We start from the raw sequence: 26,999 nt of genomic DNA, 5'->3' as shown, positions 1-26,999 counted from the left end.
CCTCTACCTCTACTCTTTCCTCCTTCCCTCTATCCCTCGCTCCTATCCTCCTCCAGGCGGGTGTTTAATGGAGTGACTTCAGAATTAAAGCCCGATCTTCAGAGTCAGACAGAGATTATTTCACAGCTTCAGGTCTGATTATACGCCACACTCTTCAGCGCACACCACACGGACCACTGCGCCCTTCAGAACACATCTGTGTGTGTGTGTGTGTGTGTGAGTGTGTGTGTGTGTTTGCACTTTTGTGTGTTTCTAAGGTGAAAGAAAGAGTGACAAAGAGATGGAGAGAGATAGGAAGAGTATGAACAACGTGGAAGAAAGAAAGAAAAGAGAAGGAGAGGAAGATACAATATGAGGAGAGAGTGATGGATGGAATGACTGAAAAAGGTGGGAGAGGGAGATGGACAAAGAAGTTGTGAAGGAAGAGCTCTTAATCTGCTCTGACCCTGATTCAGTTTTAACTGAGCACAGATGTCTTTGTCTATTGTGTTGTCCGTCAAAATGAACATTCACACACACACACACACACACACTCACATGCACAAATCACTCTCAGTGAACTAGCCTAGGGTTGTACATTTATTTAAAGTTATTTAAAGTCACAGCTACTCCAGTGCTCCTTGGTAGAATCCAGCTCGGGTGAGTACTCACACTTTCCAGGGGTTAAACCTTGGGCCCTTCCGAGACCCAGGGACCTCCAGAGTGCAGTGAAACTGGGAAAAAACAGTGAGAAACAAGCAACGTAATTGGCTATAGGCCCTACAACTGGGTAAAGATTCGTGGCTGTAACTTGAAAACCCTACGAAGAGTAGCACTGCAAAAAACACGAAGAGAATAATAAGAAGAATAAGAATAAGATTACGAAGAACCGTAATTTAGCTTTGACAAGCCAAATTAATAAATAATAGGTTAGCTATCAATGAACAATAGCTTATTTAACTGTCATTTAATCGCCTCACAAAACAAAATTAATTCTTCCTGTTGATAAAAAGGATACGTGACTTCCAGTAAACCATTTGGTATGTGGGGGGTGTTGGAGGATAAATAAATATTTGATTATATATCGACGCTCTAAAAAGAAAAAGATATAGAACAGCAGCAGTTCTTCACACTGTGAAAATTTCATGAGGAGTGGACCACTAGAAATGCTCCAAAATTAATTTTACATTGATTTGCATTATTTTATTTTATTTTTCATTTTCCTGTTACTATTTTGAAGATACGTGATTTTATTTTCCAGCGATGATATTAAAATCAAAGAGAGCAGGAAATAAAAAAGGACCCGGATCCAGGAGCCAGACTCGTTTACCTAATGGAAAAACAGAAAATTGAGTTGAGTACAGTAGAGTAGAGTAAGGATCCAATGAAAAAGCACCATTAGAGTCTTACTAGTATTGTATGAGTAGAAAGCATTACCAAATAAAAGTCTTTGCTCCTTTAAGAGTAAACTGTAGCTATGTGTCACCACTGTTTGCCTCCCAGTGAGTTTTCATTTAACACATGCTTGCAGATCCATAACCACACCACTCCTCCACTCACCCACTGTCTCATTGATCCATCAACTATCTCCAGAAGCTCCAGGAGACGACAAAAACCAAACCTCCACATTCTCTCAGTCCTTCTCAAGGACAGTAACAAAGCAGAAGGACACAGTATTACACACTGTTACACTCTCCTCTCTTTCCTTTTCCATTCTCCAGCTCTTTTAATCAGGCCTCTGTAATCTGCAGCAATGTGTAAATGGTCCAGATGGCTTTAACAGCAGGTCAGAAGGGGTCAGGCTTTAGCGTCCGGTGTGAAATAAGGTTAGCTGTGGTGAGAGCGATGCTGTTTAACCGCTTCTCACCTTGAGTAAATGGATCCCATAATAAATCAGAATAAACTGCAAGAGTGAGCAAACTTCACTGTCATTTCTATGTAGAAATCTTTGAATGAGTAAGTGGGATACAGGAGTCAGGGCTACGGTTGTTAGGGTTCAAGTGTGGGTCCACCAGCCTAGGAGGGGTTTCCAATATAATAAATGGTAGGTTATCATTCTCTGAACAATATTCTAATCGATTCCACCCACTTTTGAGATCTAACCTTATTAAACAATGCTACCAGTGGTGCTTTTCTACTGGATGACCCTACTCTACTCTACTCTGCTTGGCTCTTCGGATTCTTCATCAGGTAAATTCGCTCCTGGTCCCTGGAACAGGGGTCTTTCGTGGTTCAGAGAGAGCTGAGTAGGGACTCAACGGTGGCGTGAAAACCTTACAGAGTGCTGATTGTTCAGAGAAAGTCGTCGCTCTACGTCATGCAACGCAGATGACCAGCACCAACTCTCCATCTGTAAAATCTCCAGCTACAGCAAAGATCACATTTGCTTTTATCTGATTCACAATGGCGGCTCGTAAAAATGACGGTCCAAAAAAGGTTCAAACGCTCCTTGGATCGTTGGCCGATGAAAGAATTCAGTGAAAGCTGGACGCTGCAACAAGGAAGTAGCAAAATCTACTAATCTGTCTGAACTGATGACGGAGATGTGTTCACTTCCAAACAACAACAACACACCAATCCACGATGAGTAAACTACGCTTAACGTTACTGCTGCCATTGTTGTGGTTTCCAAAGCTCGCTTTTCCTGTTAGAGATCGGATTTTGAGACGTCCCCGGATACATTTCAGGAGGGAGCTGTGGTAGTGGAAAACCAACCAGGAACCAAACAGACAATAGAGTCCAGTAGAGTAGGGACTTTGCAGTGGAAAAGCCCTATTGGTTGAGACACTCAGTCCCCTACAAATGTTTAGTCGCCTTCCAGTTGCTGCTTGTACTTCCAAAGGGAAATAAATCTATTGAAAAAAACAACATGGAAATGAAGTCTCTCCACAATCTATTTATCATTTATACACACCCACTTGTGAGTGGATGTACCCAAACTTTTGACTGGCACAGTATTTCAGCCTCTCTGCATTAGTGCCACTCTGAGAGGAGAGTAATTATCTCTCCATTCCATTAACACTGCCTTGCGTCCCTCTCTCTTTACTGACCGTGTGGAAGAGGTTGTCAGACAGAGCTGAGCTCTCATTACAGCCACTGAGCTAAGCTGGAGTGGGGGGGTGGGTGATGAAGCTGGGTGTGAGGATGTTGGAGTGGGACGCTCTGTGTTCAATGTTTGTGGTTAATGTTAATGTGATGTGAGGAGATAATGTATCTGTGTTTGAACACCTTGATCCTTTTGTGTTTTCATTTCTCTGGTTCAGCTCCAGTGATCTCATCTGCCTCTCTTTGTTTGCCAGCTTTCTTTGTTTATTCTCTAGCTTTTCTCCTATTTCTCTCTCTCTCTCTCTCTCTCTTTTTTTCACCCCCCCCCCCCCCTCTCTCTCACTGTAATATCCTTCTTTAATCTTTTGTTTTTTCACCTGAATTCTCGCCAGAGCTATCGCTGTAATTCTCACTTTCTCTCAATTTCTTTCACTGGAATTCTCTTATTCTCTTCCGTCTTCTCCCTCTCTCCTGCCCTATGTATATTTTCGCCTTTATTTTTCATTGAAAATAAAGTGTTGAAAGCTTTTCTCATACAGCACTCTTTAAACAGCTTTAAAATATGATCAACTCTGGTTTGAAAGTAAAATGGACAAAAAGAAAATAGTGATTATAAAGTTGTTTCATTATGTATTGATGTTGTTTATTGGGTATTCACATAAAGGCATTTTATCTGTACATAGTATATTCCTATTTTCCACAATTTAACACATTTCTAAATGAAAAATGTGACATGCTTTGTTTAAAATACCACAAGGATCAAACCCCACAGCAGCATACTTCCAGGCCCCTTCAGAACGCCCGCTCTCACAAGCGCACAACAGTGAGAAGCGAGGAGCAGAAGCTCTGGTTTTTGGCTGATTTTACTCGATCCTCTTTCTTCTCTGAACTCGTTTTCTCAGTTTTTATTCCATTCTTTTATTTCTCTTTGCAAGTCGTGTCTGTTTTGTTGCGTTTAACCTCATCTTTGCACTCTCGCATCCAACACTGTGATTGGACAGACTCAGACGAGGGGGTGGGGTCTCTCCACGTGACGTCAGAATCAGAACGTTTTATCGTTTTATCCCATTTTCTGACTTAAAGTGCTAATGCACACAAACACATTTTAATATATGTTTCCTTTAAAAATGAAGAGAAAAACATTGGATTTTTTAAAATGGGAAATGTAACAGCTACGGCTTGAGATATTAAACACAAGATATTGATTTGAATTTCTCTGAGATGTGCTTTTTTTTCTCATTGAACTCACAATGTTTCTACTGGTTTCACTTTCTTTCGTTCTTTCTTTTGTCTGTTTCATAGTCTGTCTCTCACAGCTGTACACGCTTCTGAATGGTGGGATATTTCCCAGTGGGAAGTTAGTCAATAATTTCTATTCATGCTTGGGGAAGGGTCTCACCCCATGCTGGAAAAGTGGCCTTAACTGGTCTTTTTTTCTTTAAAGAAGCAATCAGTCATTTTACCACACAAACAACAGAAAATATCTGTAAAGGTCATTATTTATTCATTTTCCTTTTTCTTTTATAAAGTGAAACTTGCAAGAGCTGAAGAATCAATTCGCTTGACAGTCTCTGAATGAACAAGTCTATGCTCCAAAGAGCAGGTTGTCCACATGAGATTTATTATAGAATCTCCAATAGCTGTAGCTGTAGGTGCAGTATAATGTCTGTTTCATAATGTGAAGTCATTAATGTGGAGAAAATGACTGACGGTTCCTTAAGTCCTTTAGACTGCAGGCTTATTTTGCAGTTTCCAGGATGCAGTCGTATGCAAAAGTTTGGGCACGCAGGGGTCATATTACTTGGGTTGAATTTTCAGCAACTTTGAAGTGCACTTCAGTGCATGACTGCAGTCATTTTGCTGGCTTTAATGCACTAGATACAATTTTACATGTTTCCTGTGCAAACTGATAGCACTTTACATGTTATATTTATACAGATCAGCCATAGGTTTTACAACCTAAACAGGATAAGGGAATAATCTCATTACAGTGGCACCTGTGGCCGTAAAATGCTGACATCACTGTTCTAACATCTCATCAATCAGCGGCGTGTCTTCGGTTGGAATTATTTGCCCATCCAATAAAAAAAAATCACGGATTAATTGTTTTGGTTTTTTTTGTTTGTTTGTTTTTTAAAGTACTGCTGTTCATCATGTTCTTCGTACTTTTATTAATTTCCCGTGTCCTGTTTATTCTCTTACTTATTATTGGTAGGTGTTGTTATGTTCTTTTTGGCACAGTTTGTCTTTAAAAAGGGTGCGAGAGAATGCAGTCACTCCAAAAGGTTGCTTATTTGAGGAAAGTAAGCCTTGGCATTTCTGTCCATATTTTGCCAGTGTGCCGATGTCCAGAGAGGGAGAAGGAATGATGGTCAAGGGTAATGGCCTCAAACCTTCTATGGTAAATGGAAGCTGTATTCCTAATGCTGCCTTCAAAAAAATTTAACTTTGCCCATATTTGCATACACTATTTAGGAACATTATTATTGGTGCCCACCCAAATGATCTAAATGCCAACTCAAAGATGACATCAGAGGTCAGTTCAGCAAAAGGAAACAAACTATTTATTCGTACCTTTGATTCAGGAGGAAATGAATGAATGGATGAGCTTCTGGCCTTGAAGTGTGTACTCATCACCATAAATGGTGGTCTCTTTCTTGTCCACTTGCAGGTCAGGAGGAGCTGATAGAGCGAGTGCTGTTGTCGTCCATGCTGAACCCTGGGGAGCAGTGGCAGACGTATCGGCATCACAGCCATGAGCTGAGTCTGGAGTACCGCCTGCGTTTCCGCTGCCACACCAACTACTACGGCCCACTATGCAACAAGTTCTGCAGATCTCGCGATGACTTCTTTGGACACTTTGACTGTGACGCTGCAGGCAGCAAGGTGTGCAAAGACGGCTGGACTGGACCGGAGTGCAGACAAGGTGAGACTGACCTTTAGTGATGTCCAGATGGGATTAGTTGTACACAAGGAAGTGGAGGAGTCATTCATTCATTAATTTAAAGGTACACTAGGTAGGATTTAGTAGTTTTGCTCTTGGACTGTCCTAAAAGTAGCAGAGTGTAATTTACTTATACAGCAATGTCCTGAAATCAAGAGGGGTGTTTTATTACCCTCCTCCAAAGGTTACATTTACAAGTGCAATTTCTGCAGTGCTGAGCCTGGAGTAGCAACCACAATGACTATTAATGCTATATGAGCCCACAACTGTAGAACCCAGTAGTGCGATATTTTTCCATAATAAGAAATAGCCTGTGAGGAGTGTGGTGTGTTCTCCCTGTGTCCACGTGGGTTTCCTCCGGGTGCTCCGGTTTCCTCCCACAGTCCAAAAACACATGTTGGTAGGTGGATTGGCGACTCAAAAGTGTCCGTAGGTGTGAATGAATGTGAGTGTGTGTGTTGCCCTGTGAAGGACTTGCGCCCCCTCCAGGGTGTACCTGCCTTGCGCCTAGTGATTCCAGGTAGGCTCCGGACCCACCGCTTTCCTGAACTGGATAAGTGGTTACAGATAATGGATGAATTAATTAATTAATGTTGGCCACCATTTTATACGCAATTTTATCAAGGAGAAAGAACACCCTTCAGTAACTTATGGCTTCTCATGACTTATTGCTTTATTATATATTTCACCAGTAAATTACAATAACTTATAAAGTATTATGTTATCAGTAAAACATATTACATTATTAGTTAAAACATTGCATTACATTGTTGCATTGTTTGTTTATATTTTGTCAAAGTTAGGTAATAATCGTTTCTGGGCTTAATTTTTCTACAGCAAGGCAAGGCATGTTTATTTATAGGGCACCTTTCATACACAAAGGCCATTCAAAGTGCTTTACAGAGACAGATGGAATTCTTAATTAAGAATTATTATCTAAACTATCCATCCATCCATCTGTAACCAGTTATCCAGTTCAGGGTCGCGGTGGGTCCAGAGCCTACCTGGAGTCATTGGGCGCAAGACACCCCGGAGGGGGGCACCAGTCCTTCACAAAGCAACACAGACACACACACACCTATGGACACTTTTGAGTTGCCAATCCACCTACCAACGTGTGTTTTTGGACTGTGGGAGGAAACCGGAGCACCCGGAGGAAACCCATGCGGACACGGGGAGGACACACCACACTCCTCACAGAGAGTCACCCAGAGGAAACCCATGCGGACACGGGGAGGACACACCACACTCCTCACAGGCAGTCACCCGGAGGAAACCCATGCGGACACGGGGAGGACACACCACACTCCTCACAGAGAGTCACCCGGAGGAAACCCATGCGGACACGGGGAGGACACACCACACTCCTCACAGGCAGTCACCCGGAGGAAACCCATGCGGACACGGGGAGGACACACCACACTCCTCACAGACAGCCGGAGCGGGGCTTGAACCCACAACCTCAGGATAGACACTACCTTCTGCGCCACCGTGCCGCCCTATCTAAACTAAATTAAAATAAATAAGTAATGCAATACAAGAAAATACCTGATTGAAAATGACTAAAAATCAACATAAAACTAATAGAAATAAACCAAATGAAAGCATTAGAACATTCCTGAGATCTAGAACTTCAGAAAGGCTTTTGGCAGTGGATATTTACAATTAAAAGCTGACTTAAAAAAAAAAAGATTTAAAAAAGATTATACTTGAGTCTGGAGTTTTCCTGCACCCTGAGTGAGGAAGGGCAGCTCTAAGCTGTTCATCTATTTTTGGGATACTCAGTGCTAGCATATTTTAAAAACTCCACGAGCTGATAAAGTCTAGCATTGAGCTAACCTCCACAGCTCAAACACAAACACAGACACGAACAAAAGCTTAAATCACGTGAGTCACTGAGGTGCCCAGGATGCTGGCACATTCCATGAAGCAAAAATGTTGTGATGGTATACAGGTCCAGTTCCGTTGGGAAATATTGATGCTTCGTCAATCAGCGTTGACACTAAAACACTGACTAATATCATTGCTGCTGAGAACAAAAGAGGCATGTTGTGATTTGACATCAGTTCTCACAGCGGAGGAGACGTTGTCTCAGACCTTCACATTTGGAAGATCCTCCTTAAAAAATGTAAAAACAACTTTAATTAATCCAGTGCTCTTATAATAAACTTTAAAATGAACCCAAAGCCACTGAGTTGTTGCATTCCTTTGCCTTTTTCCAAGATAGCACCAATTCTCCTCCTTAATGAGCAACCATTTTCAGCAGTCACTACCACTATGACAGTGTTTCCATGCCTGCATTCCTTCATGGGTCAAGCACTGTTGCTGTTTTAATCTATTTCTGCAATTAGGCTTGTAAGATGTTATCTTTCCATAAACAGATCATCAGACTGCGCCGGATGTTTCTGAAGAATTTTTCAGAGAATTTCCTCAAATTAGAAAACTTTTAACTTTCAAAACTTTATTTGTGTAAGAAAAAGAAAAGACTATCATTTATGTTCATCAGAATTTGATGAAAGTTTATAGCTGTGGGTAGAGTCTTGATTTGTGAAAAGATAAAACATGTTTTGCTAAAGTATAATAAATAAAAATGCCAAAATGCTTTCCTACAGTGTAAAACTATAATATAACACAGCAAAAGGTGTGCACTGAATATTTACTTTTATTTATGTTTTTGTTGTAGTACTGCTGTTTCACTCGTGTAATTATGGTTTACACTGTTAATCCAGGCTGACACCAAAATTGTGTGTGTGTGTGTGTGTGTGTGTCTCTTTTCAGCGGTGTGCAGGCAAGGATGCAACCTGGCTCGTGCTTCCTGCAGCCTTCCTGGAGAATGCGAGTGAGTCACAGCCAGAAAACCATTGGCCCACACTGTCCTCACATCAATTACAGTCCGTACCTGTCTCTGCCAGCAGTTCTCCAATATTTTTAGATTCATGCCCTATTTGTAGCCTGTTAACTTCAGTTAAGTTGATAAGGACCTTATTTTAACCCAGGGGTTTTCAACCTATTTGGACATGCACTGCCTTTGGTGTGACCCTCTCATAAAACTCAGAGAGAGAACTCTGTTTCTGAGTGATGTTCTTGGCCTGTTTGTGGCTTCCTCTGCTGAAACACTGCAGATATTCTGGCCCCTTGCCTCAAATTATCATTTTTAGCCCTATTTTTTTAATTGTGATCAGGAAAGCAGAGTGTATTTATATATTGTTGCTGTTCATGGAAATACAAGTGTCTCCAAAATAGCATCTTTACAGGAGAAGGGGGAAAAAGCTTAACTTTCAATGGAAATCAATGCTAAAATATTTTATTCCAAGTAATTTTAGAGCATTTCTATTGGTCGAATTTTCACAGCGTGAAGGACAGCTGCTGTGTTCATATGATGTAGTAAACTAAACATCCACAAAAATGGAGATGCATGGTGACAATATGCTGTAGGCCAGAGCAGCTTTGGAAGGGGGCACTAGATTTTCATTTTCAGTCACACTCTAATAAGTTAATCAACAACAGTAGTTATTTCATTCTCCACAGACTGTCTCAGTCAGGACAGGGACACAGCAGTGTTATATTTATCTGTTTAGTATTTATTATCTGTTTAAATTATTAAATGTTTCCACAGATTTTTTTCTATTAAGTGCCACTTTTGTAGAAATAGCCAAAGCAAATTTAACGCCTTTAAAACAACACGACTAAGTACAGATAGAATATTTACAGATAGAATCCCAAATGAGCCCAACTTGTAAATGTGGGTTGCTGCTAGTGCTGTGGCTGAAATTGTGTGATTTCTTTTGTGGTTGGTGTGGTACAGTGGTAACACCATTAGCTCCCGTGTGAGAGACCTGGGTTTGATTACAGGTCTGGGCAACCAGTCTGTGCTACACCAATAAGAGTCCTTGGGCAAGACTCCTAACACTGCATTGGCCCACCTGTAACACCAGTGACCTTGTAAGCTGCTCTGGATAAGATTGTCTGCCAAAATTCCAGAATTATAAATGTACAATATTTTATATTATGTCTGTTTGCTTGTATATTATCATATATCTCTCTGTCTCTTTGTGTGTGTGTGTGTGTAGGTGTCACTATGGCTGGAAGGGAGACCTCTGTGATGAGTGTGAGACATTTCCAGGGTGTGATCATGGCACATGCACAGAGCCATGGAAGTGTGTGTGTGACACCAACTGGGGTGGCCTGCTCTGTGACAAAGGTGAGATCCGTGTGTGTGTGTGTGTGTGTTTGTGGGTAGGTGTGTCTGTGTGTGTTCTATGACAATATCTATTGAGCTGTCAACTATTTTTGTATACTGTCAGGCTGGGGTCAGTTTCTTTTTAACTTGCTTGTTATTTGTTTTTTTTATTATTATTTCTTTAATTCTTTGACAATGTTGAAACATATATTGTTCATTGTAACTACATTTACTCCGTCTCTGTGCCTGAGAGTAAACTAAGAAACATTATGTCTAAGTCTATGTAAAGCACAGAATCTGTCCATTGTGTTTAAGGTTGGCCTGCTATCTGTGATCTGTTCTGTTCAGACTGCTGTAGGCTGCTACCTACAACGCCCTTAACAACAACAACAGGCACTTTCTCACAACATTCCAGCAAAGGCCATTGCATTTGATTGCACGCGTGGCCCTCTGAGAGGCTTTAAGGGCCTGTAAGCTGATATTCTTGGGTAAAGAGAACGTGAGACACTAGAGATGTGGAATGAAAGAATGAGGCTGTATCTTGTAGAGCGCTGCAAATTGTATCACACTGTATCAGTGCTTTTCTAATACAAACATAGTAAACCTTCCAGCACTGTCTCAGTAATTTCGCTTCTTCATCCTAGTCTTTAATGCAGAGACATTCCATCATTTCATTTATTTTCTGAAACCGCGGTTCAGCGCCTTGATGGATTTAGAATCACTGGTCGCATCATCAATCGCACACTTACGCAGTCATTCACACATTCACATCTATGGATAATCTCATACACTCACCCAGTCACACCCGTGGACAGTGTAACACACTCACCCAGTCATTTACACACTCACACCTGTGGACAGTGTAACACACTCACTCTGTCATTTACACACTCACACCTGTGGACAGTGTAACACACTCACCCAGTCATTTACACACTCACACCTGTGGACAGTGTAACACACTCACCCAGTCATTTACGCACTCACACCTGTGGACAGTGTAACACACTCACCCAGTCATTTACACACTCACACCTGTGGACAGTGTAACACACTCACCCAGTCATTTACACACTCACACCTGTGGACAGTGTAACACACTCACTCGGTCATTTACACACTCACTCGATCATTTACACACTCACACCTGTGGACAGTGTAACACACTCACCCAGTCATTTACACACTCACACCTGTGGACAGTGTAACACAATCACTCGGTCATTTACACACTCACACCTGTGGACAGTGTAACACACTCACCTGTTCATTTACACACTCACACCTGTGGACAGTGTAACACACTCACCCGTTCATTTACACACTCACACCTGTGGACAGTATAACACACTCACCCAGTCACTCACACCTGTGGACAGTGTAACACACTCACCCAGTCATTTACACACTCACACATGTGGACAGTGTAACACACTCACCCGGTCATTTAAACACTCACACCTGTGGACAGTGTAACACACTCACCCAGTCATTTACACACTCACACCTGTAGACAGTGTAACACACTCACCCGGTCATTTACACACTCACACCTGTGGACAGTGTAACACACTCACCCAGTCACTCACACCTGTGGACAGTGTAACACACTCACCCAGTCATTTACACACTCACACCTGTGGACAGTGTAACACACTCACCCAGTCATTTACACACTCACACCTGTGGACAGTGTAACACACTCACCCAGTCACTCACACCTGTGGACAGTGTAACACACTCACCCAGTCATTTACACACTCACACCTGTGGACAGTGTAACACACTCACCCAGTCACTCACACCTGTGGACAGTGTAACACACTCACCCAGTCACTCACACATTCACCCACTTATTCGCACATGTGGACAGTGTCACAGTCACTCCAGTAATATGACTCCCTAACACAAGGGCCCATTTTATTTCACTGATCCACAGGTCAGTATTCTGAACTTTTATACACCTCTAGCTGACACTTGGCATTGAGCATGATGACCTTAATCTCATGTGTGGCTGCTCCAAATTTCAGTCCACACTTAATTTGCTTTTCACAGGAGATTGAACAAGCTTCAATGTCTGTGTCCATACTGGGTGAACCTCAAAGAAACTGAATTCATTAATTAAGCAGGTGTCTAAAAATTTTTGTATATACAATATTTCTCTCTCTCTCTCTCTCTCTCTCTCTCTCTCTCTCTCTCTCTCTCTCTCTCTCTCTCTCTCTCTCTCTCTCTCCCAGATCTGAATTACTGTGGAAATCACCAGCCCTGCAAGAACAGCGGCACTTGCATTAACACAGAACCCAACGAGTATCAGTGTGTGTGTATGGACGGGTTTCTTGGTCGAAACTGTGACGTCGGTGAGTGGAGTGTTAAATTTAGTTTGTGCTCTGAAGTCCCAGAATCTGTTCCTTTATCTGCTTCAGTTCACCTCAGTTCCCTGAGGTCTGAGACTCAGGTCTGTGAAATTGACCTAGCTTTTATCCACTCTACTGTCTGAAAAAAATCAAAGCTTTTGCCAACATACATGCATTTAGAATGTGTTACTCCTTTATTATGTGACTTTAATTCTGTTTGATTATATAAATAAATTATATGGGACGTTGCGCTAGATCTTGGAACATTGTTGTAAGGATCTGATGGCTCAAGAGTTTTAGTGAGGTCAGGTACTGATAAAGGATTTTTAGTTCTGGACCAATAACTGCATTACTTCACACACACTATGAATTACAACTGAACAAAATAAATAACAGTGTTTACAGCTAACAGCATGTTTGTCTGTGGATACGTGTTTATCTGTAAAACAGGAAATGATTCTGTATTTTGACATAATCTGAATTATGTACTATATTTGAAAAAGGATTTTTAAAGCTTTTTACCAGTAGCTGCAAAAGAGTGGTCAGTGATGTCAGATTTTCTGAGAATGGCTACAAGGCAGTTTAGTTCTGAAATGATAATTTGGAGAACTGGGGAAAATTCTAGTGGTATTTTTTTGTGAAAGCATATCATTTTTTTCATAATAACTAACTGCAGATCTGTCAGGAAAAAAGAGGTATCGATACAGAAGGGAAAGTAGGCTGAATTTACGTTCTTATATTTCAGCTATTTTTTCCTGTTTTCTGTTCCACTTTAAACCGAGCAATTGTTACACTGTGGCGGCTCCATTCCAGTTAAACACATCCAACCATATGGAGATGATTATTTAGCTGGAGTCAGAAACTGTCATTTTTCAAAAACAAAGCCCATGAATAGGAATATAATTAGCAATTGTGTTTACTGTTACTCTGATTAAACACAACATGGATAAGCTCTCACCACTCCAAACTCTGCTCTGAGTAAACTCTCAGTCTGACTCAGAAACAAACACAGCGCATCTGCCATCTGACAATAAAAAACAGTTGTGTTTCTTTTATACAATGATCAGATACATACCATAGCAAACAAAGCTCTGATTCTACTCTGATTCACACTCAGCACAGCATGAACTTACACGAGCTGTGACTCCTCTTTCATGTAGCCCCACTTACATTTACACAGTCATGTAAATGTAACAGTAAAAGTAAGTCAGTGTTACCCACATGGAGCAGGAATAGAACAACATCCTCATCTCTTTTTATACTTTTCCCAGTTGCGGCTGAGACAGAGAGAGATGCCTGAGCCATTTCAGACAGAGACACTTATGGCATTTTTCCACTGTTTGGAACCTACACGACTCTGCTCCACTCGGCATGGCTCTTTTGCTTTTCCAAATATGGTACCTGGTCCACTGGTGGCCCTGTAGAATGCTGACTGGCTAGAGAAACATGTCAGAGACGTGGCAGAGCTCATTCAAATGTAGCTTGTTAAATCTCTTAAGTTACAGCAGCTTCATGTTTTTTACCTCGAGGTGTTTTGAAGAGGTTTATATGCTCCTTGGGTCGATGGCAGACGAAAATTTCCAGTGAAAGCTGAATGTGCAACAAGTAAAACTGATCTGTGAGAACTGGGGCGCATAAATGTGTTCGGTCCAAAAAAGCGCCTAACTTTACTGCCGCCGTTGCTGTGGTTTTCAAAACCAGTGATTCCTAGAGGTTGGGTTTTGTGACATTGCTGGCTCCATTTCATGGGGGAGCTCTGTCAGTGGAAAAGCAACAAGCTTTAAGCGTGCTGAGCCGTGTCGAGTCGTGTAGAGCTGGACCCATACGGTGGAAAAGCACCATAAGTTTGTTTCCCATTTACAGAGTCAGGGCTGTGTACAAAAACCGGACCTTTTTCCAGTGTGCAAACAGCAAATAGAAAACATTCTATGAACTTTACAAAAAGTGTATTGGATTAAATTTGTGAATATTACATTTGTCTATTAGCATGTGCTAAAGTTGAAAGGTCATCTTACTCAGTGGCATGCATACATGTATAGAGTTGTGGTGTATGAAGCCTCCCGCATTGTTCTCTGGACTGATGGACCTCCATCTAATGCATTTGGAATGAGCTGAAGTGGTGTTTGAACTAATCCTTCAGCATCAGTACATGACCTCACTGATGTTTGAGGCTGAATGCCATCAAATGCTCACAGAAACATAAGTAACATAAGTAAAGCTTTCCTAGGGCTGTACTGGAGCAAATGAGGGGCAAACTACTTATTACACTCTCTCTCTCTCTCAGTGGAGCATGCTTGTCTCTCATTGCCGTGTGTGAACGGAGCAACCTGTGTAGAAGACCAGGCTGGATTCAGTTGTGTGTGTGCAGACGGCTGGACCGGACCCACCTGTGCAGATGGTATACACACACACACACACACGCGTGCATACAGACACACACTCTATGGTGTGTACACTGTAATCAGCAGCACTCAGAAGCAGCTGATGTTTCCACTGCTGACTCTAGATCCCAATCAGGACAACACCAAAATAACACTGATTAATTTGGAAAACAAGCAATCAACAATCTCACATGCACCCAAACATGCGAACACACACACACACACAGTCTGGAAGGAAATGCAGGGGCTATGATGTAATGTTACTGTCATCAGTGGAAAAAGGAGGTGTGTGAACTACAGTCAGCCTGAGAAAAAAAGTACTTTGTGTGTGTGTGTCACAGTGTGCTCTCAAAGTGATCAGTGCCCACTCTCTCTCTCTCTCTCTCTCTCTCTCTCTCTCTCTCTCTCAAAAAAAAAATATATATATATTTTCTCTCTCTCTCTCTCTCTCTCTCTCTAAATTAGTTAATATGTTATCAGTATTTGTTCAGAGTCCACTAAGGGTTTAAACAGAAGAACATCCAAGGGCACTCAGTTTCACTCTTTAATAAGCTCTTCTCTCTCTCTCTCTCTCTCTCTCTCTCTCTCTCTCTCTCACACACACACACACACACAGTTACTTTTTCCACAGAATTTCATCGCAGCACTCATCCATGTAATAAGTCCTCAATTTATTACACGTGTCTCTCTCTCTCTCTCTCTCTCTTTCTTTCTTTCTCTCTTCAACTCTCTCTCTCACACAAACTCATACACACACAGACACACGGTTACTTTTTCCACAGAATTTCATCGCAGCACTCATCCATGTAATAAGTCCTCAATTTATTACACGTCTCTCTCTCTCTCTCTCTTTCTCTCTCTCTCATTCACACACAGACACATAGACACACACACACTGACAGAGCTGACTATTATCATAAGCATGCATTAAAATGATTATCACTTCGAAGGATGGTTCCGTTGACTGACTGTAATTTGACTTTGCTCGAATAAACTGCTGTTATGAGGGAGTTCATAAACCCAGCTCATGCATACTGATATTCACATAACGCTTAGATTATTAATCTCTTAGCACTCTTAGGAGAACCCTGTGAAGATGTATTATTCATTTAGAGCTTGTTATTCAGTAACTGCTTTTCAATTTTACTGTAATTGGCTTTGTCGTACCAATAACAAAAAAGTACGTCTTTACTACGGTGAAGAAGTAAAGGCTTGGAGGAGTTTGTGATGAAAACATAACATATATCTGACAAATACCTGGAGTTTAAATAATCTTTCACACTGAAATGTATACAACTGACAGCAGTGTATATTACACGTATCCAAGTGGATTATGCATTAAAATGTTTTGCACTAGTTCTTGTCCAGTTTGAATAAAACAAAGAGTGGTCTGTGAATTACGTGCGGTGCAGTACCTGTAGATTATACGTGGAATGTTATTCATAGAGTCAACTCTGAACAAGTGTATTGTGTGTCCACAAGTCCACACTGAACTCAATTAAAAAGCAATCACAGATTGAGGCTCCCTGGGGGTTTAATAAACTAGCTTTAAAAGATGAACACATAATCAGATGATTAAAAGAAGAGAAGCAGAATGAGATGTGAATATCTTAAATTGTAAAACTGCATCAGCAACACAGAGTGAGGAGTGGTTATCACTGTAAAATCAGTACAAAGTCAAGAAAAACTCACTGGGTTTAAAAGAGGAGTGAGAGGGTAAAGGACGACTAGTTTTGTGCAAAAAGTCCCTTTCCATTCCGTTTAGGGATAAGACAGAGTATAATTTTATTGATTTTCAGGAGACATTTCTGAGGTTTTCAGAAATGAATGTCATTGTCATATGGAAAAACTATCTGGTAAAATAATTATTCAGAGATATAGAGAAAAACATGAAAGACAACAGCCCCTGATACCAACAGTGTCATCATCAACTGTTTAGAAAATCTGAAAAAAATGGAAGAAGAAATGCAAACAAACTGGACACATTTAATTAAAAAAAAATCTTGTGGCTTCTTTTTTATTTCTATTAAAAATATATATACATTTTTATGTATTGAATTCATTGCCATGTGTGACATAAACACATGGTCTCTGATTGTTCTGCACACTACTGCAGATTACCTCTGACTGAATTTAATTTATATGTTTGTTTTCCTTTGTGTAGCAGTGTTGAAGTGTGACTCCGCCCCCTGTGGGCCTGGTGCAACGTGCCGAGAGACGCCCCAGGGCTTTCAGTGTCTCTGTCCTCCAGGCTGGACCGGCAAGACCTGCCAGATAGGTAAACACACACACACACACACACACACACACACATAAACCCGCATATAAAAGTTTTGAAGCAAAAGAATCCTTTCCTGTAGTTGACAAAAAAATATTATAATTTTGCCTTCTAAAAGAAACATATCTCTAAAATAGTGACGTTAAATAGAAAGCAAAGATGATTTTTGTATGAAATGAAAGTGTACAGAGCAGTGCTCAAACTAAATTCAGAAAAATATAAATACATCAATTTTTTTACAGCAGTGATATTCATTGCCTTTTACATGTAGAGAATAGAAAATCAGCTGTTTGTAATTTGACCAGAGGTGTGCTAACATTTGCACACACACATTTATCTCCTGAACTGGCCACCCCTGTGTGTGTAACTAAGCAGCTGCCCGCACTTGCCCGGATGCCTACATGAAGCTGTCTGCACCCGTCCACACTCTCCTGGAGCTGCTGGTGCTTGTCTGAACCTGTCCTTACCTGTCTGTACCTGCTGTCACATGCTCAGTCCTGCGGCTTGTACAAATATTACATACATTGATATCACACCAACTCTAATGGACACGTGTCTAGAAACTTTTGGCCAAACTTACTGCCTGCTGAGCTGAGCCCTTTTCTCTTCAGTAGTAGTTATGGCTGGTAGTCTTCAGGTAAGGCTTTACTAGGCATGAAGTTCTATAAAAAATTAATATCACAGTTCTCATGGTCGAATTTATCACGGTAATCAAAGTTATCATGGTATTTTTAAAATATACTGAAAAGTTTAAAAGATTGTTGTGGTCCACAAACTCTTCTCCCCCTTCTTATATAACCTCCCCTGGGCTCGAGGGTCCTTGGGGAGTGAAATCAGGACAGGGAGGTGAGCTTGGGCACGACACCATTGCTGTCACTGCGCCAGAGACTGTCCCTAACTTTGGTTGACGTTGTATATCAAACTGTGGTCATCGCAGTAATGACACTGACACGGCAGTTTACCGTTTAGATGTTGGAACATATGCTGTGAGGATTTGATTGCATTCATTCAGGAGACCATTAGTGAGGTCAGGTGCTGATATTCTGGATCACAAAAGCCATCCCAAAGGTTGTGGATTGCGAATCATCACTCCACAGAACACAGTTCCACTTCTCTGAGGTTTATAGCCTTCTAGCCAACATTTGGCTTTGAGCATGGTGTCCTTAAAGGCAAAACACCAGCTCTATGAAAATGTCAAACAAATAAATACAGTGGAATTTGAGTTCCTAACTTGTGTTTATTGATAGTCAGAAAACATGTTATTTCTTACTAATTCAAGGAATAAGGTTTAAAAACCGTTGGTCCCCTCCACCCCCAATGGTGTTCGGAACTTCTAATAGGCGTCTTGCCTGTGACGTAGATGGTGGACAACAACTCTAGAAGCTGCACTTAATTTAATGCAAAATGAGGAAAAGGTGTGTTGTTTTTGGCTGCAATCATTCAATGTACAGTGGGACATCTGTGAACAAATGGCCCAAAGATCCCAAAATATCCAGAAAATGGACTGGATTTGTCAACTTTAAACGGGCACTTTGGAAAGGACCATCCGTTCACTCCGTTATCTGTAGCTCATTTCACTGGCGCTTTTCCAACAATATGGGCATGTAAGGACACCAACGAAAGGTGTTCAAGAGCCTCTGTAACATGGAGGTAAACAGGGTAAGGACACTCACTTCGCCTGTTTTAGTTGGTGTTAGTTAACGTTAGCTTGACTCGCTAAACTCGGTGGCTCAGATTATACTCGGCTACGTAGCTGCATTACCGAGGTTTATAGTGTCGGATGAATTCCGACACTATTGTCATGAATAATGTCTATTGTCATGAATAATGTTGGTTATTTAGCTAGATACTGTCATAACAGTCAGTCATAACGGTGTTTTACCGCGGCGTTGTTCAGCTGTTGTCCACCTGTGACGTTACACGGTTGCGTTCAAGAATTTCCGTAGCGAGCTCGGGTTTTTCCGTCAATTTAATAAAATTGTCAGTTTTAAAGCAAATTAAGCTGCTATTTTCATTTTAATTCATACTTATATATGTCAGTAACTAAAATAATGTGAAATATTCATGGAGGTCCATTAAGTTGTGCTTAGCCTTTAAGCTAAGTGTCCCCATTGTCTGTCCCAGTGTCTGCAATGAGCGTTGCTGACGTTACACTGTAAAGTTTATATATAAACTGTAAAGTGTAAAGTTGCTGAAGTTACCCTGTATACGGACCAATGAACTTTAAGGTGTGCTCACTTCTGCATACAAGTGTATACACATACATACCTATACATGCACCCATATCCAGATAAGAGCTTGCATGCACAGTGACAAGTAGAAACTGCAAGCTTAACTATTTTTAAGATAAAATTCACACCATTCATTTATTTTCACTGTTATTTAACAAAATATCTGAAGTTTTAAATGGCTCTATTAATTATCCATTGATTAAATGACTATTCGTTGACCCAAGATACGTTCAGCATCATTTTCCCACGACTCCACACTATCTATTAACCTGTATTGGACAATGTGCTGACTGTTTGTTTAATGATTAAAGAGGGAGGAATCGCAGTGTTTGGGCAGAGGCAAGCCAGGGCATGTTCTCTAATGGAAGAATCTTTTTCACACTTGGATGCCCCTCGTGGCCCACCTCAGCGCTCCTTTCCCTGGAGTGTATTGCGCTCTCAAATGCGGTCGTGTGTCAAAGTGACACTCCTGAAAACCCCCTCCAACCACGGCCAGCATCAGCGCTTTGAGAATCGTTTGTCTCAGGAAGGTTTTTTATTTTATTTATTTATTTTTTAAAAGCAAATTTCCTCCTTATTTTATTCCCCAATTCCTCCAGCCACACAATGCAACAAAGATGGAAGTTTAAAGGCAAACACACGCTTCCTCTAAGTTAATACCCTTTAATAACACACCAACATAGCCGCTCAACACACTTGGAGGAGAGCATTAATTGCTTAATTCTGTTCTGTAAGCCAACAGACGTCTGTATTTTTAGAACTGAATCAAGTGTTGTGAGCTCAGGGAGGAGTATTCTAACCAACCCGAAAGAGTGAGGCCGAAACAAATTTGGATTAGATATCCACCCTGAACACATTATTTTATTAAAAATGTTCATCAACATATTGGCTGTGACTTAACTCAGACTTATTTTGCAGTTCAGTTAGTTTAAGCTAAGCTCAGAATTTTTGTTTTTCTTTGACACTCATCTATAGCGTTTATTGAATGCTACAGTGGCATAAGTCCTATCCTAAATGTGAAATAAAACATTTCAATTGTGCCAACACACTTTGCAAACCAAGACTGCAAGAAGACCTTGCTATTGAACAGTTTTTGTGATGTTTGCAGCTCAGTCACCTTTCATCTAACGCAGTTATTAACCAGGTTAAGCAGGAGGCAGTGGTTCATCTGAGACAAAGACTGAATCCCAATTGCGCATGTAATGTTAATTTTAACTCGTGTTTGAGAGTGTAGTGTGTAGTATAGTCACAAGTGTGAAAGCTGAGTATACTAAGAAATCCATAGTGCACACTTTACAGCCAGTGGAATTTTGGGTATAGTGATGATGGACACTATTGTCCCACAATCCAACAGGAAACTTAGGAATTTCTCATGTCTGGAAAATTTGGCTTTGTCCCAAACAGAGGATGTATCCCCTACTCCCTATATAGTGCAGTTAACGGATTATAGTTCACAGACAGTGAACTTTCTGACGTGCCGAAACTGTTATTTCATTACCTACACTGTGCACTACGCAGTGTGGAGGGAGACATTTGTGTTTTTGCTTTTGAAGGAATGTTGGAAAGTGCTGCCGCTGCAGCTTGGTATGGTGTGCGTTGTCATATCAACAGTTAATTACATCCTGTTAATAAGAAACGCTGTAGTATGTTAATATTTTTGGTAATAGTCATAATATATTTTCTGTTCACAGACATGAATGAGTGTGAGACAGATATCTGTGTTCATGCTCGTTCTTGCCGAAACCTGATTGGTGGATATCTCTGCGACTGTCTGCCAGGGTGGGTGGGGCCAAACTGTGATACAAGTGAGTATGTAATGGATAAAGTAAACATATTTTTTGCTAAATGTAAGCTCAGCCTCATATATGTGGCATTCCTTCATTACGGTTCTCTCACTCCAAATCCCAGCATGCATTTCACAAATACCTCATATAAGTAGGGTTCCTGTGATTTAAATCAATCCGGATGACTAGCCTAACCAATGAGCTACAGGTAATTAAACTCTTAGCTCATTCTTTTATCAAATTTTTATATAAATATGTGCTTTATTTTTAGAGATACATTTACTTTTGAGAAAATAATTTTTTTTATTGTTTTGAAAATCTTGCTAAGCTTGTTTTTCCTTTTACACTTAAAAACTAATGTAAGAAATTTCATATTAAAATTAGCATGTATACTCAACATGCCTTTGTTGTTCAGTAGTCCCTCCCACCTTTAACATACATCATCGGAATTGTTTATGTTCCTAGAATTTAACCTGGGAAATCTTACTCACCAGTTTAATACTGTACTGCTGTAACTTGAGAACAAGAGCGTTTAAATTACAGCAGTTACTTCTCCTGACTTGTACACTTCTGTTTCACTTGAAAATGGCAACTTCTCATCCTTAAAATCAAGAAGTTTCTTAGCCATCACTTTGTATCCTTTGAGAACAACTGTGAAACTGTAGCTCTTTCAAAGCTGGACAAGACGTTCTAGCCATTGATTTTGTTAAATATCATCAACCCAACAGGGAACAGTAGCTGCCAGATTTCCTGTCTCAATGGAGGACACTGTGAGGTATGACCTTCACTTTTCACTTTTTAAATAGTCATGGGCTGTGTTCCAAATCACTCAAGGACCAGTTTTCTGAATGCTAACATTTCTTAACACCTGGCAGAAGTCACAGAGTGAAGTTGCCTTGAGCTGAAAGCCTCTTTCGTTCCTTTCCCTGCATCTCATGAGGCATAATCTGTGAATTTCAGGACTCTCAGTGTGTGTGTTTGATGGGCTACACTGGTAAATACTGTCAGACTGCTGTGGGAGTGTGTGACAGTGCCCCCTGTCTAAATGGAGGACAGTGTGTGGAGCAGGAGAAGGACAAGAGCATGCTCTGTAACTGTCCAGTGGGATACACTGGAATGTACTGTGAGGTGAGTCCTGCTGCTCATATGGCATTTTTTACTAGGAATATTGGAAATATCTTTTTAGAAAACACACGGTCCAGGTAATCAACAGATTATAGAGCCCTATACATATATGTTGTTGTACGAAACAGTTAAAATCCATTCATTCATTCATTCATTATCTGTAACCCCTTATCCAGTTCAGGGTCGCGGTGGGTCCAGAGCCTACCTGGAATCATTGGGCGCAAGGCGGGAACAACCCTAAAGGGGGCGCCAGTCCTTCACAGGGCAACACACACACTCACACCTACGGTCACTTTTGAGTAGCCAATCCACCTACCAATATGTGTTTTTGGACTGTGGGAGGAAACCGGAGCACCCGGAGGAAACCCACGCAGACACAGAGAGAACACACCAACTCCTCACAGAGAGTTTAAATCTAAACCGTTATTTTGTTTAGATCATTTATAGAATAAGCATATTGTGACATTGTTAAGGAATTGATTTGGAGGTTGCTCCAGCTTTCACAAAGCTGCCTACCCATTGAACAATTGGTTCTGCTAAAAGTAAACTAGAAGGACTAGCGCCCCCTCCAGGGTGTGTTCCCTCCATGCGCCCAGTGATTCCGGGTAGGCTTTAGACCCACCGTGACCCTGAACTGAATAAGCAGTTACAGATAATAAATGATTGAATGAATAAAAGTAAAGTAGCTGCATGTTTACAAATAATGTATTTACAAATAAAGCTTTCTCAGACACAACAAAATTGGTTGTGCTCATTTTATATTTTAATTCCAATTTAAACATAAACAAATATAAACATGTTATTATTACAGCATGAATATTACACTACACTGCTAAAAGTGCTGTGTTTGGTCAGTGCAAATGTCCCCTTCTTTTTTGTTACTTCATTCTTTTTAGCACGAAACCTTTCCCAGCGGCGGGTTCCATCAACAGCCTTTGTTAAAGTCAAACATTTTTTGCTGTTTCACAAAGCAGTGCTGTGTTTTTTCCACAGGAAGTGATAGATATGTGTAATCCCAACCCCTGCCAGAAGGGGGTGCCATGTCGGAGAACAGATGGTGGCTACATGTGTGGCTGTCCAGAAGGATATTTTGAAAATGAGTGCATGAGCTTGAAGGACTTGTGCCATGGGCCACATTGCCAAGGTTAGTGTTATTGGAGCTGTTAGAGTGGACTGTGTAGGGAATTGTTTATTTTTCATATTCCGATTATTGTTTATCTCATTTAATTTTAAAGGAGGCAACAGAACAGTGGTCACAGGCACTCGATCAAAAAGACACACACAAAAAATCTGTTAAAAATGATGCAGTTTGGGTTCATTTGGAAACCCAACGCTGGGTGCATTGTGAGTCTATTTACCGAACTGCTGGGTTTAATATATATATATAAATATAAATGGCCAGCAGTTAGGTAAACTTTGAAGGTTTGGTTAAGGTACAGTCCTAAGAAAAATCCAAAATAATTAATTTATAAGTAATCTATTCAAAAATATCTCAGCAAACATACATTTATCACATTAACTTACATCAGTAACCTGCTCTACTTTCCATCTGAGGAGATGAGCAGGACCCATGGAGATGGGAGACCAACTCAACACTGGATTAAACACACAGTGACCCTGCAACTAGGTTTCATTTAACCAAAATGCTGGGTAAAATAAGGAGAGAGCGAAAAAAACAACAAATATTAGTGGGGGGTGGAATAAATGTGGAGTATTAGCATTTTACTGAGGAACACTGACCTCTCTGCTTCATTTCCATCTGTTACTCTTCCAGTATCTGACCCGAGCAGCGTGGAGTTCAGTATGTATATGGTTCTCCTGGGAGTTATGGCTGTGTTGGTGGCTGGCGGCTGCTCAGCTTGTGCTCTGCTCTTGTCCCGTGTCCACCGCCGGCGTCGGACCAAACAGCCCAGCACAGACACGGCCATCAACAACCAGCGCCCCTTCTGCACCCTCATCCGCAACGTGGATCACGCCGAGGTCCTGCTGACCCCCGGACGCACCATCCAGGCTCGTGCCGTTCCAACCACGGAGGAAATCGAACTGACCCTTCCACCCTCCCCTGCACCATCCCCCGCCCTCAAACTGACCCCGGGGCCTAAACTGGACATCTGCAATCGCGAGAGAGAGAAACTCAACCGCTTCCATTATGCAGACAGCCAGGAGCTGGAGGCATGACCTTGTTCGGAACAGAGGTGTGGACTGTAATGAACAGAACAGGACGGCTTTTGTCTGCTGCCCGTCTCAAGCAGCAAACCTCGACCTGCTTCTAGAAAGAGTCGAGGCACGGCGAGGGGCGTCCGGAGGAGCTGCACTTCAGGAAGGGCTGCGGACCTTGCAGTGGTCAGGCTGAATAAATGTCTTTAATAAAGTGATATTTTGGATGAAAAAAAAATAAAACCTTACCCCAAAATGATCAGCCAAGACATATTTGGTGTAGGATGTTTGCTTGTTTAGTTTTGCACTGGAGCTACAAAGTGTGTAGCTAAGAAATAATGGAGGTTGATAGACACTGGTTTAGCATTTTAATAATCTTAAGATTTTTCTTATGTAGTTTCTAAGGCTATATTATTAGACTCAAGTGAAAATGTAAGGGAAGCGAAATAAATGAGCAGAGAAATATAAGATATTTGCAAATATTGACAGTGCCACCATGCACCAAGCTTGAATAGTCACTGAAGGGTCCATTTTATAGATACGGTTAGTAATACAGTGTCAGAAAGTAGAGAAGTAAGGAGCTCAGAGACAATGCTAACCATCTCTTGGCTGATGCACTGCAGGGTAAGAGGATATTTTTTTTTATTTGATTTGTTTGGCCAAACATTCGCTTTAAAAAACAAATGGTTGTCACAGGGACATGGGACAAAATTTCCAAAGCCTGTGAATGATATTTTTGAGTCATGGTTATTTAATTATATATGGTGTGTTTACACATGTGCCCTCTTAGTGTGTGTGTGTGTGTGTGTGTGTGCATGGATGTGTCTGTGGAGTTACGAACACTAAATTTCCTTTGTGGCAATTTTGCCTTCATCAAATAGAGGAAAACAAAGAAGGATGGCTATTCAAAGGAGGAGAGTGAAAGAGTGCCACTCCGGAAAAATATCTAAATGCCATTTTAGAGTAAGACAACCATTAAAAACACTTTATTAATGTCCATTAATCAGATTGTAAACACCTTAAAACTCATAATAATGGTTTGTAACAGATAGAAAGGGCAGCAGGGACCTGATGTTTGTTTAAAGCCCAGTTCGGCTGGGATTAGTTTTACCTCGGGTAAAATAATAATCACCAGAATATCTCAATAGATTTAATACTGTCTGAATCAATCATTCCAGACATTTTTCTGAAGTCCACACTCCCATTTCAGGAAAGATTCCTGCACCTTGTACCTACTGTAAAACAAGCAGTAAAAATAAAGGAGTTTTTTTTCTAAGAAAGGAGGAGCTTAATAGTGAAACTGTCAGAAAACTCACTGAAAAGGTTAAAGTAAAGATTATACTAAGATTTTAGAATGTGAATTTAGTCATTTCATATGTAAAGGATTATTAATATCCAAATAAGTTGGTGGTTAAATGGTTATATTTGTTATATTTATTAACAGATGGAGCTGTCAGGCTTAACGTCGACTGACGGAGACACAGTAAGGTCCGTATTTGGCGAGATCTGAAGTTTAACAGTGTAGGTGCATGTGGGATCACCATTTGGCAAACAACAAGTCACTGTTGCCCTTTCTGTCTCATAGAGCTGAATGTTAATGACTTTTACAACTTAATAAATATCTATTAATAAACAGATTTTTAATACATTTCTAAATACTCAGTAAGGGTCGTCTTATTCTAAAGTGGCACCAAAATATCTATTGCATTTTACATTTTGTCAGGCAGTTGTAAGAGATGTATGATTTCTGTGTTTTTTATACCGTATGTAAATAGCACTCTTGTAAATACACTGTATATATTTGTATCGTTCATTTTGTACGGTGGTTTTCTTTCAGAACGTCACCTTGTTAAAAATTGTCATCTTTTGGTCTCCTTCTTCTCTGCTGGTATTTGGAGACAGGGATTGTAATTAAAAGTGCATTTACAGACCAGAATGTGTGTGTATTTTATTATTACAGTGGTATGTTTTACAGTTCATGCAGAAATGCCAATGTAAAAAAATGTTTTGTCTGTGTAGTAATTGTAAGCCAATATTTATAGGCTTCTTTCAGAACACATTACTTTAAACCTTCGTTAAAATAACACTAAGATTTGGTACCCTTCTTAAATACTGCAGTGCTGAGTAGCAATGGCAGAGGCTCTGCTCTCTCTGTTACAGCTCAGTGGAGCATCACAATGAATCTGAAGCTGTAATATTGAGGTAAACATACTACCTAGACTTGCTTTAAGCATTAAAGGGGTTGTCTCTGTTTAAGTGTTATGGGGTCATGGTCACAAACACTAACTGTTTTGTACGACGGAGTTTTAGGGCCACAGCGGTAAAAAAAAAAAAAAACAAGATTCCGAGATTAAAGTCAGAATTCTGAGAAAAAAAGTCAGAATAATTCGCTGCGTGTAATGGAGCAGACACAGTGTAACAGAGTAGAACTCTGTTCTACTCTGAGGCTCCATCGTGTTTCGGCTCGGACTCGTACAAAAAACTAAAGCCTTTATGCCTCTCAGTCAGGGGCTGCGTCATGTCTGTGAATGCGTTTAATAA

The 26,999-nt window shown here is 40.7% G+C and overlaps 1 protein-coding gene across 4 annotated transcripts in view; it reads left to right on the top strand.

The window, feature by feature from the left end:
• LOC136709509 (protein jagged-1b) overlaps positions 1 to 26,383 on the top strand; it is a 75,517-nt gene extending 49,134 nt beyond the window's left edge. For 3 of the 4 annotated variants that reach the window (XM_066684801.1, XM_066684800.1, XM_066684798.1), the window contains 11 exons: positions 5,696 to 5,950; positions 8,747 to 8,807; positions 10,039 to 10,169; positions 12,386 to 12,505; positions 14,787 to 14,900; positions 17,048 to 17,161; positions 21,084 to 21,197; positions 21,905 to 21,951; positions 22,137 to 22,304; positions 23,295 to 23,445; positions 24,076 to 26,383. In XM_066684801.1, the coding sequence (XP_066540898.1) occupies positions 5,696 to 5,950; positions 8,747 to 8,807; positions 10,039 to 10,169; positions 12,386 to 12,505; positions 14,787 to 14,900; positions 17,048 to 17,161; positions 21,084 to 21,197; positions 21,905 to 21,951; positions 22,137 to 22,304; positions 23,295 to 23,445; positions 24,076 to 24,479 (1,679 nt within the window). In that variant the 3' untranslated portion in view covers positions 24,480 to 26,383. The remainder of the gene's footprint in view (positions 1 to 5,695; positions 5,951 to 8,746; positions 8,808 to 10,038; positions 10,170 to 12,385; positions 12,506 to 14,786; positions 14,901 to 17,047; positions 17,162 to 21,083; positions 21,198 to 21,904; positions 21,952 to 22,136; positions 22,305 to 23,294; positions 23,446 to 24,075) is intronic. The other variant, XM_066684799.1, reaches the window with a different exon arrangement.
• Positions 26,384 to 26,999: the final 616 nt, after the last annotated feature.

This window comes from Hoplias malabaricus, chromosome 11 (assembly GCF_029633855.1).
Source record: "Hoplias malabaricus isolate fHopMal1 chromosome 11, fHopMal1.hap1, whole genome shotgun sequence".
NCBI classification, from domain to species: Eukaryota; Metazoa; Chordata; class Actinopteri; order Characiformes; family Erythrinidae; genus Hoplias; species Hoplias malabaricus.
This window is presented reverse-complemented; position numbering and strand designations above follow the sequence as displayed.